This window comes from Nerophis ophidion, linkage group LG14 (assembly GCF_033978795.1).
Source record: "Nerophis ophidion isolate RoL-2023_Sa linkage group LG14, RoL_Noph_v1.0, whole genome shotgun sequence".
NCBI classification, from domain to species: domain Eukaryota; kingdom Metazoa; phylum Chordata; class Actinopteri; order Syngnathiformes; family Syngnathidae; genus Nerophis; species Nerophis ophidion.
In genome coordinates, this window is record NC_084624.1 from 44,790,335 (window position 1) to 44,803,789 (window position 13,455).

A 13,455-nucleotide genomic window follows, 5' to 3' on the forward strand; every position below is an offset into this window, starting at 1 on the left:
TCGGCTTCAAGCGGGAATATGTCAAATAGACAACTTTAATTTGTCATGTGTGGAGCACAATCTTTACTACCAAAAGTAGCATTACTGCTAATATGTAGCATCATTTGAAAAGTCACCTGCTATTCCATCCATCCATCCATTTTCTACCGCTTATTCCCTTTTGGGGTCGCGGGGGGCGCTGGCGCCTATCTCAGCTACAATCGGGCGGAATGCGGGGTACACCCTGGACAAGTCGCCACCTCATCGCAGGGCCAACACAGATAGACAGACAACATTCACACTCACATTCACACACTAGGGCCAATTTAGTGTTGCCAATCAACCTATCCCCAGGTGCATGTCTTTGGAAGTGGGAGGAAACCGGAGTACCCGGAGGGAACCCACGCATTCACGGGGAGAACATGCAAACTCCACACAGAAAGATCCCGAGCCTGGATTTGAACCCAGGACTGCAGGACCTTCGTATTGTGAGGCAGACGCACTAACCCCTCTTCCACCGTGAAGCCCTGCTATTAACTTTAATAAATACAATTTTGGTCAATTGACTTAGTTGTGATTTCCCTCTCTGCATGAAAGTTTAAAAGTAGCATATATTAATGCAGTATGAAGAAGAATGTTTTAATGTAGACACATAGAATCATCATACTGCTGTGATTATATGCATCAAGTGTCATTCAAGGCTAAGGCAAAATACAGAGAAATATATCAGATATCGCGATATGGCCTAAAAATATTGCGGTGTTAAAAAAGGGCAATATCGCCCAGCCCTACGATACAACATATATATCTCCATATTTTGTCTTAGCCTTGAATGAACACTTGAGGCATATAATCACAGCAGTATGATGATTGTATGTTTCTACATTAGGGATGTCCCGATCCAGGTTTTTGCACTTCCGGACCGATACCGATATTGTTTTTGCACTTCCGATCCGATACTGGCCTATCCGAGCATGTATTAAAGTTTAAAGTTATTTAGCCTACTTAGTTGTCAGATTCATGCTGAAAAGGATTTTAGTACTCTTGATAACAACTAGCCAGCTGAATTAGGTGAGATTGAATAATACACAATAGTTGGTATTCAAGGATAAACACAAAATATCAAAAATGATACATGACAAACAGAAATGGCATCATTAAACAGTAAAAGAGTGAACAGCATAAAGTGCAAATAATGCTGTAAACATTATTAAAAAAAGCAAAACACACAAACAACCTGAGTGGGATAAAATGTCTATAACTCAGCATCAATACTTGCTCTTGAACAAGTGTAAACTTAAAAAAAAGATATCTACACACTCCCTTCAATTGTTTGCCCCAGTCATGGGGGGCAAACAATTGAAGTATAAGCAAAATGGGGAGATTCTTTCTAACAAAGACGAGCACTTCAAGATGCTGCAGGTGTCAGCCTGCTTCTGTGTTCATCAATGATGAGTGCTAAAAAGCCTCTCACTCGCAAGAGTCATTAAAATGTCTTACAACTTTACCACCACGCTTGACTTTATTGTGGCATGTTTTGCACTCCACCTCTTCATCTTTTTCGTTTTGTAGGGTAAAATAATCCCACGCAGCTGACATTTTTACCGTAACTTTTAATGCACACGGCCGTCTGAACGATTAGAACACAGACCTGTGGATGTGTTGAAGGTGTGCTGGAAAATGCAGAACGGAGTTTAGGGAGCAGCAGAAGAATGGAATGTATTATTTAAATCGGTGCGTTGGAAAACACGGTCCGGAGTTTTCGATCCGATCCAAATTTCGGATCGGGACAACCCAAGTCCACGTTATAACATTCTTCATCATACTGCATTATTATATGGTACTTTTAAACTTTCATGCAGAGAGGGAAATCACAACTAAGTCAACTGACCAAAAGTGTATTTATTAAACAGTTATTAAGCAGCGGCACAAATATTCATGTCATTTACAAAACAGAAAGTGCAAGATTGTCAGAGACATTTTAAAACAAGCTATTAGTGCACTTTTGTGCATGATGTCACTTAGATGACATATCAAAACAGTAAATTAAAGTGCACTATTTGTAGAGAATGCCACTACAATAGTTTAAAACAAATAAAGTGCACTTTTGTGCATGATGTCACACAAGATATTTCAATAACTGTCAAATAAAAATGAGCTGCATAATAGGGAATCAAATAATGTGTCCTTCGCTATGTGGTAGGTTCCTGCGGACGTTATCTCTAGGGCTGCGAATCCCACGATTCGATTCAATATCGATTCTTGGGGTCACGATTCGATTCAAAATCGATTTTTTTTTTCAATTCAACACTATTCTCTATTCAAAAACGATTTTTTCCCCGATTTAAAAGGATTCTGTATTCATTCAATACATAGGATTTCAGCAGGATCTACCCCAGTCTGCTGACATGCAAGCAGAGTCGTAGATTTTTGTAAAAAGCTTTTATAATTGTAAAGGACAATGATTTATCAACTGATTGCTGTAATGTAAATTTGTTTTAACTATTAAATGAACCGGGCTTCAAGGTGGCAGAGGGGTTAGTGCGTCTGCCTCACAATACGAAGTTCCTGCAGTCCTGGGTTCAAATCCAGGCTCGGGATCTTTCTGTGTGGAGTTTGCATGTTCTCCCCGTGAATGCGTGGGTTCCCTCCGGGTACTCCGGCTTCCTCCCACCTCCAAAGACATGCACCTGGGGATAGGTTGATTGGCAACACTAAATTGGCCCTAGTGTGTGAATGTGAGTGTGAGTGTTGTCTGTCTATCTGTGTTGGCCCTGCGATGAGGAGGCGACTTGTCCAGGGTGTACCCCGCCTTCCGCCCGATTGTAGCTGAGATAGGCGCCAGCGCCCCCCGCGACCCCGAAAGGGAATAAGCGGTAGAAAATGGATGGATGGATATTAAATAAACCAAAAATATGACTTACCGTATTTCCTTGAATTGCTGCCGGGGCGCTAATTAATTTAAAACCTCGTCTCACTCCTGCGCTTACCAAAGGCATGCGGTAAAAGTAAGCATGCACTAATTATTTTAAAACCTATTCTCACTCCGGCACTTACCAAAGGCCTGCAGTAAAAATTTGAGTGTGATGTAAGCTTGGACCTTAAATTTTACTGAATAGCTCTTAATCTTCTTCCCTTTATGCGATTTCAAATTACTCGTGACGTCACGAGTTTGACCAGGCGTTAATACTAAGCATGCACTAATTATTTTGCGAAGCCAGTTTGACCTGGCAGTAATTTAAGGCAGGCGCATACTATATGCCCTGCAGCAATTCAAAGATATACGGTATTTTATCTTTGTGAAAATATTGGACACAGTGTGCTGTCAAGCTTATGAGATGCGATGCAAGTGTAAGCCACTGTGACACTATTGTTGTTGTTTTTTTTTTATAAATGTCTAATGATAATGTCAATGAGGGATTTTAAATCACTGTTATGCTGAAATTATAACTAATATTGATACTGTTGTTGATAATATTAATTTTTGTTTCACTACTTTTGGTTTGTTCTGTGTCGTGTTTGTGTCTCCTCTCAATTGCTCTGTTTGTTGCAGTTCTGAGTGTTGCTGGGTCAGGTTTGGTTTTGGAATTGGATTGCATTGTTATGGTATTGCTGTGTATAGTTTTGTTGGATTGATTTAAAAAAAAAAAAAATCTGATTTTTAAAACATGAGAATCGATAATGAATCGCACAACGTGAGAATCATGATTCAAATTCGAATACATTTTTTCCCACACCCCTAGTTATCTCCTGTTGTTAACTTATTTGTTTCATACAGTGGTGATCTGGAAATGGCTGCTTTGGCATTTTGTTGGTGTGGCACCGAACGGAGATGTCAACATGCGGAGTTTCAAGCACTCTTCATTCACTAGCGGGTGACTTAACAAATTATGCTAAAAATGAGCAGCAATGCTACTTTTTGTAGCAACGATTCAGCACCACACTTGACAAATTACGGTTGATTGTCCGACATATTCCCATTTGAAGCCAAACCACCGCCAGACGATGGACCCCCTGCTGTTTTTCTTGGGAATTAATTCTTCCTTCATTTGCACCTTCTTTCTCTGGTATTACCACTCGCATGGCTCCGCTATCATCACAGCTAACATTACTCATGCTGCTACCTCTCTGCTCCGCAAGACAGTATGTGACGTGTGCAGGGTTTCCCACTCATTCATTTATTTGTTGCTGCCCGCCACGAAAGAATTACGGCCACCACAAATAGATTTAAAAATAAAATAAAATAAAAAAAAGTTTATTTATTTATTTATTTATTTTTTTCGGCTTTTGACTCGCTCGACGGGCTTCTCGGTGGAAGAGGGGTTAGTGCGTCTGCCTCACAATACGAAGTTTCTGCAGTCCTGGGTTCAAATCCAGGCTCAGGATCTTTCTGTGTGGAGTTTGCATGTTCTCCCCGTGAATGCGTGGGTTCCCTCCGGGTACTCCGGCTTCCTCCCACTTCCAAAGACATGCACCTGGGGATAGGTTGATTGGCAACACTAAATTGGCCCTAGTGTGTGAATGTTGTCTGTCTATCTGTGTTGGCCCTGCGATGAGGTGGCGACTTGTCCAGGGTGTACCCTGCCTTCCGCCCGATTGTAGCTGAGATAGGCGCCAGCGCCCCCCACGACCCCAAAAGGGAATAAGCGGTAGAAAATGGATGGATGGATGGACTCGCTCGACCCCTCATAAAAGCAATGGGACTCTGTCTGTGAATGGAGCTTGTAGTTACAACTCCAGTGCAGTAGGTGGCGGTAGCCTACTATGCATTTTAACTCCGCCAATGTAATTATATTCCAACTCCGCGTTCTTCTTGGTCATCGCCGCCGCCGCTGACACAACCCCACTGCCTCCACCCCCACAGCCTGACCACACCACCACAAATAGATGCCTGACCTGTGGGAAACACTGCTTGTGTAAGAAAGTGGGTACTGTCACATCACGCCGTGACTTATTTTGAGTTTTTTTGGTGTTTTCCCTTGCGCAGGGTTTTAGTTCTTGTCTTGCGTTCCTAATTTGGTGGCTTTTCCTTTTTCGTATGGTATATCATGGTTACTCTGCCGAGCTCTAGACAACGCCAACACTCAACAACGGCACATTATTTGCAGATTAGAATTACCGGTTTGCAAAAGATATTTTTAACCCAAATAGGTGGAACTGCATAATTGTATCTCACGGGTGGTTGAAAAACACTGCTGTACATGGTTGTTCATTTTTTTTAATCACCCCGTTTTGTCTTCCAAGATATGGGATTTGGCTGACGCAGAGCGAAAGGGCTACCTGGACAAACGGGTAACACACAGGCATCATTTGAAAAAAAACAATCAAATAATACAAATTTATTAAAAAAAGTGCTGTGAGTGAATATTGACTTGCCCACCAGTCACTGGGGTTCACTCCCTTTTTCTCTTCCTCTTCCTCAGGGCTTCTTCATTGCCTTGAGACTGGTGGCCTCTGCGCAGGCAGGACACGAAGTCAGCCTCAGCAACCTTAGCCAAACAGTTTTGCCTCCTAAGTTTGTAAGTAACAAAACTGGCTGCGTCCACGCACTCTGAAGTCACTGACACTGTATATGGAACATGTTAAGGATTTATATATAATGTCAATCAATCATTCAATCAATCAATGTTTATTTATATAGCCCTAAATCATAAGTGTCTCAAAGGGCTGCACAAGCCACAACGACATCCGCGGTACAGAGCCCACATAAGGGCAAGGAAAAACTCACCCTAGTGGGACGTCGATGAATGTTTATATAAAATACAGTAATACAAATATAAAATACAAACAGTTAAATACAACTGTAATTAAAAAGAGAGCACATTTTATTACCTTTTGACCATGTGCTTGGCTTACACACTAGAAAAGGGTGAAAAAGGAAAAAAGTAATGTTCAAACTAGGGATGTCCTGATCCAGGTTTTTGCACTTCCGTTCCGATATTGTTTTTGCACTTCCAATCCGATACCGATACTGGCCTATCCAAGCATGTATTAAAGTTTATTAAAGTTATTTAGCCTACTTAGTTGTTGGACTAATGTTGAAAAGGATTTTAGTACTCTTGATAACAACTAGCCAGCTGAATTAGGTGAGTTTGAATAATACACAATGGTTGGTATTCAAGGATAAACACAAAATATCAAAAATTATACATGACAAACAGAGATGGCATCATTAAACAGTTAAACAGTGGACAGCATAAAGTGCAAATAATGCTGTAATCATTATTTAAAAAAGCAAAACACACAAACAACCTGAGTGGGATAAAATGTCTAAAACTCAACATCAATACTTGCTCTTGAACAAGTGTAAACTTAAAAAAAATATATATCTACACACTCCCTTCAATTGTTTGCCCCAGTCAGAGAGAGGCAAACAATTGCAGTCCAAGCATAATGGGGAGATTCTTTCTAACAAAGACGAGCACTTCAAGATGCTCAGGTGTCAGCCTAGTCCTGTGTTCATCAATGATGAGTGCTAAAAAGCCTCTCACTCTCAAGAGTCATTAAAATGTCTTACAACTTTACCACCACGCTTGACTTTAGTGTGGCATGTTTGGCACTCCACCTCTTCATCTTTTTCGTTTTGTAGGGTAAAATAATCCCACACAGCTGACATTTTTACCGTAACTTTTAATTCACACGGCCGTCTTAACGGTTAGAACACAGGCTTGTGGATGTGTTGAAGGTGTGCTGGAAAATGCAGAATGGAGCATAGGGAGCAGCAGAAGAGTGGAATGTATTATTTAAATCATTGCGTTGGAAAACACGGGCCAGATTAAAAAAAAAAACTGGATATGGATCGGCATTTTCCCATGCGGCCATGCCTTGCCGATACGCATTTTTTGGCAACCCTAGTTCAAACGCAACAAATTTCTGAGCGAAGCTTGTGTTTACACTAATGTCCAAAGAAGGCTTGTCAAAAGTATCAATACTTTTATACCAAGTTGATACCAACACCAAAAATACATTGATACCTGCTTTTGTTTTACTAAATGCAGGGACGAATAATATAAACAACGTTTTCCTTGGCGAGCTGCGTCAATTCTTAGTGTATGAACATTGAGTTAGCATCGAAGAAAAAATGCCTCCTTTATATAAAAAAAGGAGCCAGTTTCTCCATATTATAGCATATTCAAGAAAGCCTGTCACGAATGCGGGTGTGGCGCTTCCGGTTTGCCCTCGCTCACAAACGATAATGGGAGTGTGTCAGTGTAGCAGAACTGTAGGCGCGGCGTAACTCTGCTTCAAAACACACCTCATACACGCTTTCCTAATGAATAAGACTTAGTAGAAATGATCTTTGTTCACTTTAAAAAAGTTAAAGTACTAATGATTGTCACACACACACACACACACTAGGTGTGGCGAAATTATTCTCTGCATTTGACCCATCACCCTTGATCACCCTCTGGGAGGTGAGGGGAGCAGTGGGCAGCAGCGGTGGCCGCGCCCGGGAATCATTTTTGGTGATTTAACCCCCAATTCCAACCCTTGATGCTGAGGTAATGAGTCCCATTTTTATAGTCTTTGGTATGGCCACTTTGTCGCTATACATCTATTTTCTACAGCTTATTCCCTTCGAGGTTGTGGGGCGTGCCGGAGCCTATCTCAGCTAAAATCGGGCGGAAGGCGGGGTACACCCTGGACAAGTCGCCACCCAATCGCAGGGCCAACACAGATAGACAGACAACATTCACACTCACATTCACACACTACGGACCATTTAGTGTTGCCAATCAACCTATCCCCAGGTGCATGTCTTTGGAAGTGGGAGGAAGCCGGAATACCCGGAGGGAACCCACGCAGTCACGGGGAGGACATGCAAACTCCACACAGAAAGATCCTGAGCCCGGGGTTGAACTCAGGACTACTCAGGCCCTTCGTATTGTGAGGCAGACGCACTAAACCCTCCACCACCGAGCTGCCCCATGTTGTCGCTATATTTAATAAATGGAGGTACATATTAAAAGTGAAAGAGAGGTGTATCTTGGGTCATGCATTTATTCATTAATCAAATAGAAGCGGAACGTATTCGCCGCAAAAGTGAGCATGGAAGTCTGCCACCACAAGCCCAGAGAGTGTGCTTGTGCAGAAAACTTCTAGAAGCGTGAAATCCAAGGTTTATCACCTCCATAAGTGCTGAGAAAACACAGCTTGGGGACACTCTTCTGTCATTTGAAAACACTTTAAAACACCGCTGCTTGACTTATCTCACCAGGAAGGCAAATGTGGTCTCGGGGCCATTTATGTCACATTTTAGAAATAAACAAAAAACGGTAACAGCATAATCAGATAATATTTAAACAACACACAAAGATTTGTCTTTAAATACATGGTTTTGCCTTTTTATTAGCCTATTCCATTATAAATGACATGATTATGTCACATTAGCACTTATTGAGATATTGTTTTATTTACAGTACTTGAAGGCTCCATAACGCTGCTGTTTTTTTCCCAAATGTAAAATAATTTCCTATTGTTATTTATGAGCATTTTTATGAGCACAGTATTGTTTAGATATACGGGGGGTTTATAGAACATTCTTTTTTTATGAATGGCTATTTACCACATGGAGTGTAGCCAGATGAGGTGGTTCGGGCATCTGGTCAGAATGCCACCCGAGCGCCTCCCTAGGGAGGTGTTTAGGGCACGTCCGACCAGTTGGAGCCCACAGGGAAGACCCAGGACACGTTGGGAAGACTATGTCTCCCGGCTGGCCTGGGAACGCCTCAGGATCCCCCAGGAGGAGCTGGACGAAATGGCTGGGGAGAGGGAAGTCTGGGCTTCTCTGCTTAGGCTGCTGTCCCCGTGACCAGATCTCAGATAAGCGGAAGAAGATGGATGGATGGATCGGCTATTTACTTTGTGGCACCTATGATTACTATTTAAATTCTGCACAAAAGGATGTTGAAGCACAGGGATCTTAAATACTTGATACTTTGAAACTCTTTTCACTTAAATAGTGAATTACAAAGTGAAGGTTTCAATTTTTTCAATTTTTCATGCGGCACCGGGATTTGTAGTAATTGATAGGTTTCGACTACTGAAATTCTGGTATCGTGACAACCCAAGTCCCAAGTTTTAATACTGCGACACGTCGTAAACTGAGAAAGTTCCTCCTGTACATAGACATCCATCCATTTTTTTATATTTATGTAAATAAATATAAAACGGTGATATCTCGGGTTTTGTTTACTCCATATCCCTTAGGATTTGTTTTTCGGTGGAAAATTTTTCCCAAATTTTGCACCGTTCTACGTGTATCGTCACAGTTGTCGTACGACTAGACACTTCGCAAAAGAAACTTGGCGCGTATCTTTCCATTGAATCGAGTTTCCAAATGAGGAATCCGCACGTTTGTGACAAATTTGTTTTAGTTATTTTTTTTTTATTATGATTGAAAAAATAATCCACCATGGGGCCAAATAAAGTTATAAGTGTCAGCACTTTAAAAAAGAAGGTGAGTAATTCTATTGAATTCAAGAAAAAACCGACAGTGACGTCTGTGTGGTTTATCCTGCCCCTTTCCTTCTCCTCTTATCGTTCATTATTTTAATGAATGAATGAATGAATGAAATAAGTTTATTTCGGTCATATAATCAATCAAATCAAACAACCATTTTGTGTGATCAGTTTTACAGTACATGTTACATGTATACAATAACGCACATTTACACACGAAAGAAAATAAAAAGAATGACCAAAAAAGGAATAGGCTAAAGCCAAAGCTTATATTTGCCTATCCTATACCTTCACAGAAGATTAGATTGCCTGGAACATCAACGTCAAAAAAAAAAAAAAAAAAAAATCAATGGGATGAAAGTAATTGTTACTATATTTTATAATTTTCAATTATTTCACCTTTCAAGGTTTTCTTAAACCTTACCAAAGAATAGCATGTCTTCAGCTCATCACTGAGCTTATTCCACCATTTAACTCCTGAAACTGTAATACATTTGTATTTTATATTTGTTCTCGCTTTACCTATTTCAAAAATCAATATCCCCGTAAATTATAGTTTTCTCCTCTTAAATGAAATAGCCTGAGAATACAATCTGGAAGGCTGATGTTCTTTACTCGAAACATAATTTCCATTGTTTTTAAAAACACAATGTCTGAAAATTTCAATACATTTGAACTCATAAATAATGGATTGGTATGTTCATAGTAGCAGGCTTTGTGTATTATTCTAATGACCCTTTTTTGAAGTTTTATTATTGGGTCTATGTTTGTTTTATAAACATTTCCCCAAATTTCAACACAATACGTTAAATATGGAAAAATAAAAGAATAATACAACATATTTACTTTATAAAGAATAGCAATAGATTTGGATATTTCTCCTTTTATATATTCAATATGCGGTTTCCAACACAGTTTATGATCAATTATTATTCCCAAGAATTTAGTTTCATATACTCTATCAATTTCCACTTGATTTGATTTTAATTTTGCTTCACAATTTGTCCTTGCACCACTAAACACCATAAATGTAGTTTTTTATCATGTAATGATAACTTATTAATATCAAACCATTTTTTTAGCTGAATTAACTCAACCTCTGTTATCCTCAACACTTCCTTCAAGTCTTCTCCTGAACAATACACATTTGTATCATTTGCAAACATAATACATTTCAATTTATTAGATACTGAACAAATATCATTTATGTAGATTATAAATAACTTAGGTCCCAATACCGAGCCTTGTGGAACACCACAAGTTACTCTTCTTGGCTGTGATTTAATCTTATTCATTTCCACATATTGAGATCTGTTACTTAAATAACTACTTAACCACTGTTGCGAAACACCTCTTATGCCATATTTTCCATAATTTTTGTCTATTATCAATGTGAAACTCAAATTCCTCTCTATAAAATGTTTTGTCTTAATATTGTATTGTAGAATTTGGTCTTCATCTGACCCCTGGAATACATCACTAACAAAAGTTGAGATATACATATATTAACTGGTCACAACATACCGTCAACTTTTATTTACAATCTAAACTTGCAGCAAAAATGTTTGGATTATGATATAGTTGATATTATATGATGTATATATGTGATATTCATCATCAGCCAGCGCGGAATATTATTCCACTGCTATGCCAATGACCCTCAACTCTAGCTGAAAACAAACCCAACCCTCTCTGCAGCCTTGCCATCATTCACACTTACCAACTGCCTGGTGACATAAAGGTGTGGATGTAACACAATTTTCTTCAACTGACCAGCTTCATAACCGTAGCCATTCTCGTCGGCACCCCGCATCAGACTCAGTCGTACACCATCACCAGCATCGCCTTCTCCGGCCACGACATTCACGTCTCATCCCTAGTCACTAATCTGGGTGTGAGAATAAACCCTCACCTGACCTTTGAGGCACAAATAAAACAACTGTGCAAGACCTCCTTCTACCACCTCAGGAACATTGCTAAACTCCGCCCCTCACTCGCTCCCTCTGATGCCGAGAGGCTTGTCCACGCCTTTGTCTCCTCCAGGCTCGACTACTGCAACGCACTTCTTGTCGGGATCCCCAGCAAGAACATCCAGAAGCTGCAATACATACAGAATAGTGCTGCTAGGATCCCGATGAGAGTGCGGAAATACGACTATATCACACCAATTCTCAAATCCCTTCACTGGCTTCCTGTTCCACTCAAGATTGAATACAAAGTCTCCTTGCTAACCCACCAGTGCCTCCATGGAAATGCCTCCCTCTACCTCAAATAACTCCTCACCCCCAAATCCTCCACACGACACCTCCGCTCCAGCCAGACTAACCTCCTCCAAACTCCGAGGACAAAGCTCCAAACAATGGGAGACCGTGCTTTCTGCTCCGCCGCTACCAGTCTGTGGAATGCACTCCCTGACCACCTGAGGGCACCACAGACTGTGGATGCATTAAAAAAAAGGCTTAAAAACCCTTCTCTTAAAAAAAATAAATCCTTTTTTTAAGATACATGCATATTAGTTCTAGCTATTAGGCTGTTTTAGATTTTATTTTTTATTTATTTTTGTTATCTTTTTATTTATTCATTTTTTAATACACTGTAATACGTTGAGGTTGTTTGGTCAATATAAAGTGATTTTTACGAATAAAATATATTATTATTTTTATTATAATAGATGCCAAAACATGCACCTGGGGATAGGTTGATTGGCAACACTAAATGGTCCCTAGTGTGTGAATGTGAGTGTGAATGTTGTCTGTCTATCTGTGTTGGCCCTGCGATGAGGTGGCGACTTGTCCAGGGTGTACCCCGCCTTCCGCCTGATTGTAGCTGAGATAGGCTTCAGCGACGCCGAAGAGAATAAGCGGTAGGAAATGGATGGATGGAATTATCACATTTATTGTATTAAGTGGTTGAAAACAACAAACCAGTCCTGTATTCATGTGTAATTTGTACACTTTATCACCTTATGTTGACTTGGTTTTATTGCTAATATGTATTGTAAGTTATCTTGTAATGTATGTATAATGTTGTCAGTAAATGTATGTCTTTTTTTTTAAAGGGCCCTCCTTTGAGCAACAGATAAAATTGAGCTATTGTCGCGAATTTTGGCATATTTACTATGATTTTTTTTTTGCTCACATGTCGATTAATATGCATGTTCCTCATCAAATAAAGATATTCAATTCAATGACATTGTACTTTGCGCCGGTGTGGTACTGTAATGCAGTGGTTCTCAACCTTTTTTTAAATTAAAGTACCCCCTAATCAGAGCAAAGCATTTTTGGTTAAAAAAAAGAGATAAAGAAGTAAAATACAGCTCTATGTCATCAGTTTCTGATTTATGAAATTGTATAACAGTGCAAAAATATTGCTCATTTGTAGTGGTCTTTCTTGAACTATTTGGGGAAAAGATATAAAAAATAATTAAAAACTTGTTGAAAAATAAAAACAAAAAAAGAAATCTTTCACATCAATATTTATGGAACATGTCCACAAAAAATCTAGCAGTCAACACTGAATATTCCATTATTGTATTTTTTTTTCACAGTTTCTGAACTTAGTCATATTTTGTTGAAGTATTATTCAATACATATATTTTTAAAGGATTTTTGAATTGTTGCTATTTTTAGAATATTTTAAAAAAATCTCATGTACTCCTTGGCATACCTTTAAGTACCCCCGTGGGTACGCGTACCCCCAATTTGAGAACCACTGCTGTAATGTACCTTTCACGTGGGTTCAGAAGGTAATAAAACGAAATAGAGCATGACAAACGACAACCACAATAACAAACCTTGTTAGCCATTTGAATGCTAATGCTGGGAAAAATGTGTAAGGCAAAGAGAGTAAAACAACAATAGATTAGATTAGATTAGATAGTACTTTATTTATTCCGTCAGGAGAGTTCCTTCAGGAAAATTACAATTTTCAGCACAATCCCATTCAAGATCAGACAAACATTACAGGGAGACAGAACAGGATCGCTGACGGGTCTGCCGGGTTCCAGCGCCCCTT

General features: G+C 39.6%; 1 protein-coding gene across 4 annotated transcripts in view; it reads left to right on the top strand.

Annotated features, from left to right (window-relative positions):
* Nucleotides 1–13,455, top strand: part of LOC133568744 (epidermal growth factor receptor substrate 15-like 1) — a 64,305-nt gene that overhangs the window by 3,510 nt on the left and 47,340 nt on the right. For all 4 annotated transcript variants that reach the window (XM_061920854.1, XM_061920857.1, XM_061920855.1 and 1 more), the window contains exons 4-5: nucleotides 5,224–5,271; nucleotides 5,403–5,498. In XM_061920854.1, the coding sequence (XP_061776838.1) occupies nucleotides 5,224–5,271; nucleotides 5,403–5,498 (144 nt within the window). The remainder of the gene's footprint in view (nucleotides 1–5,223; nucleotides 5,272–5,402; nucleotides 5,499–13,455) is intronic.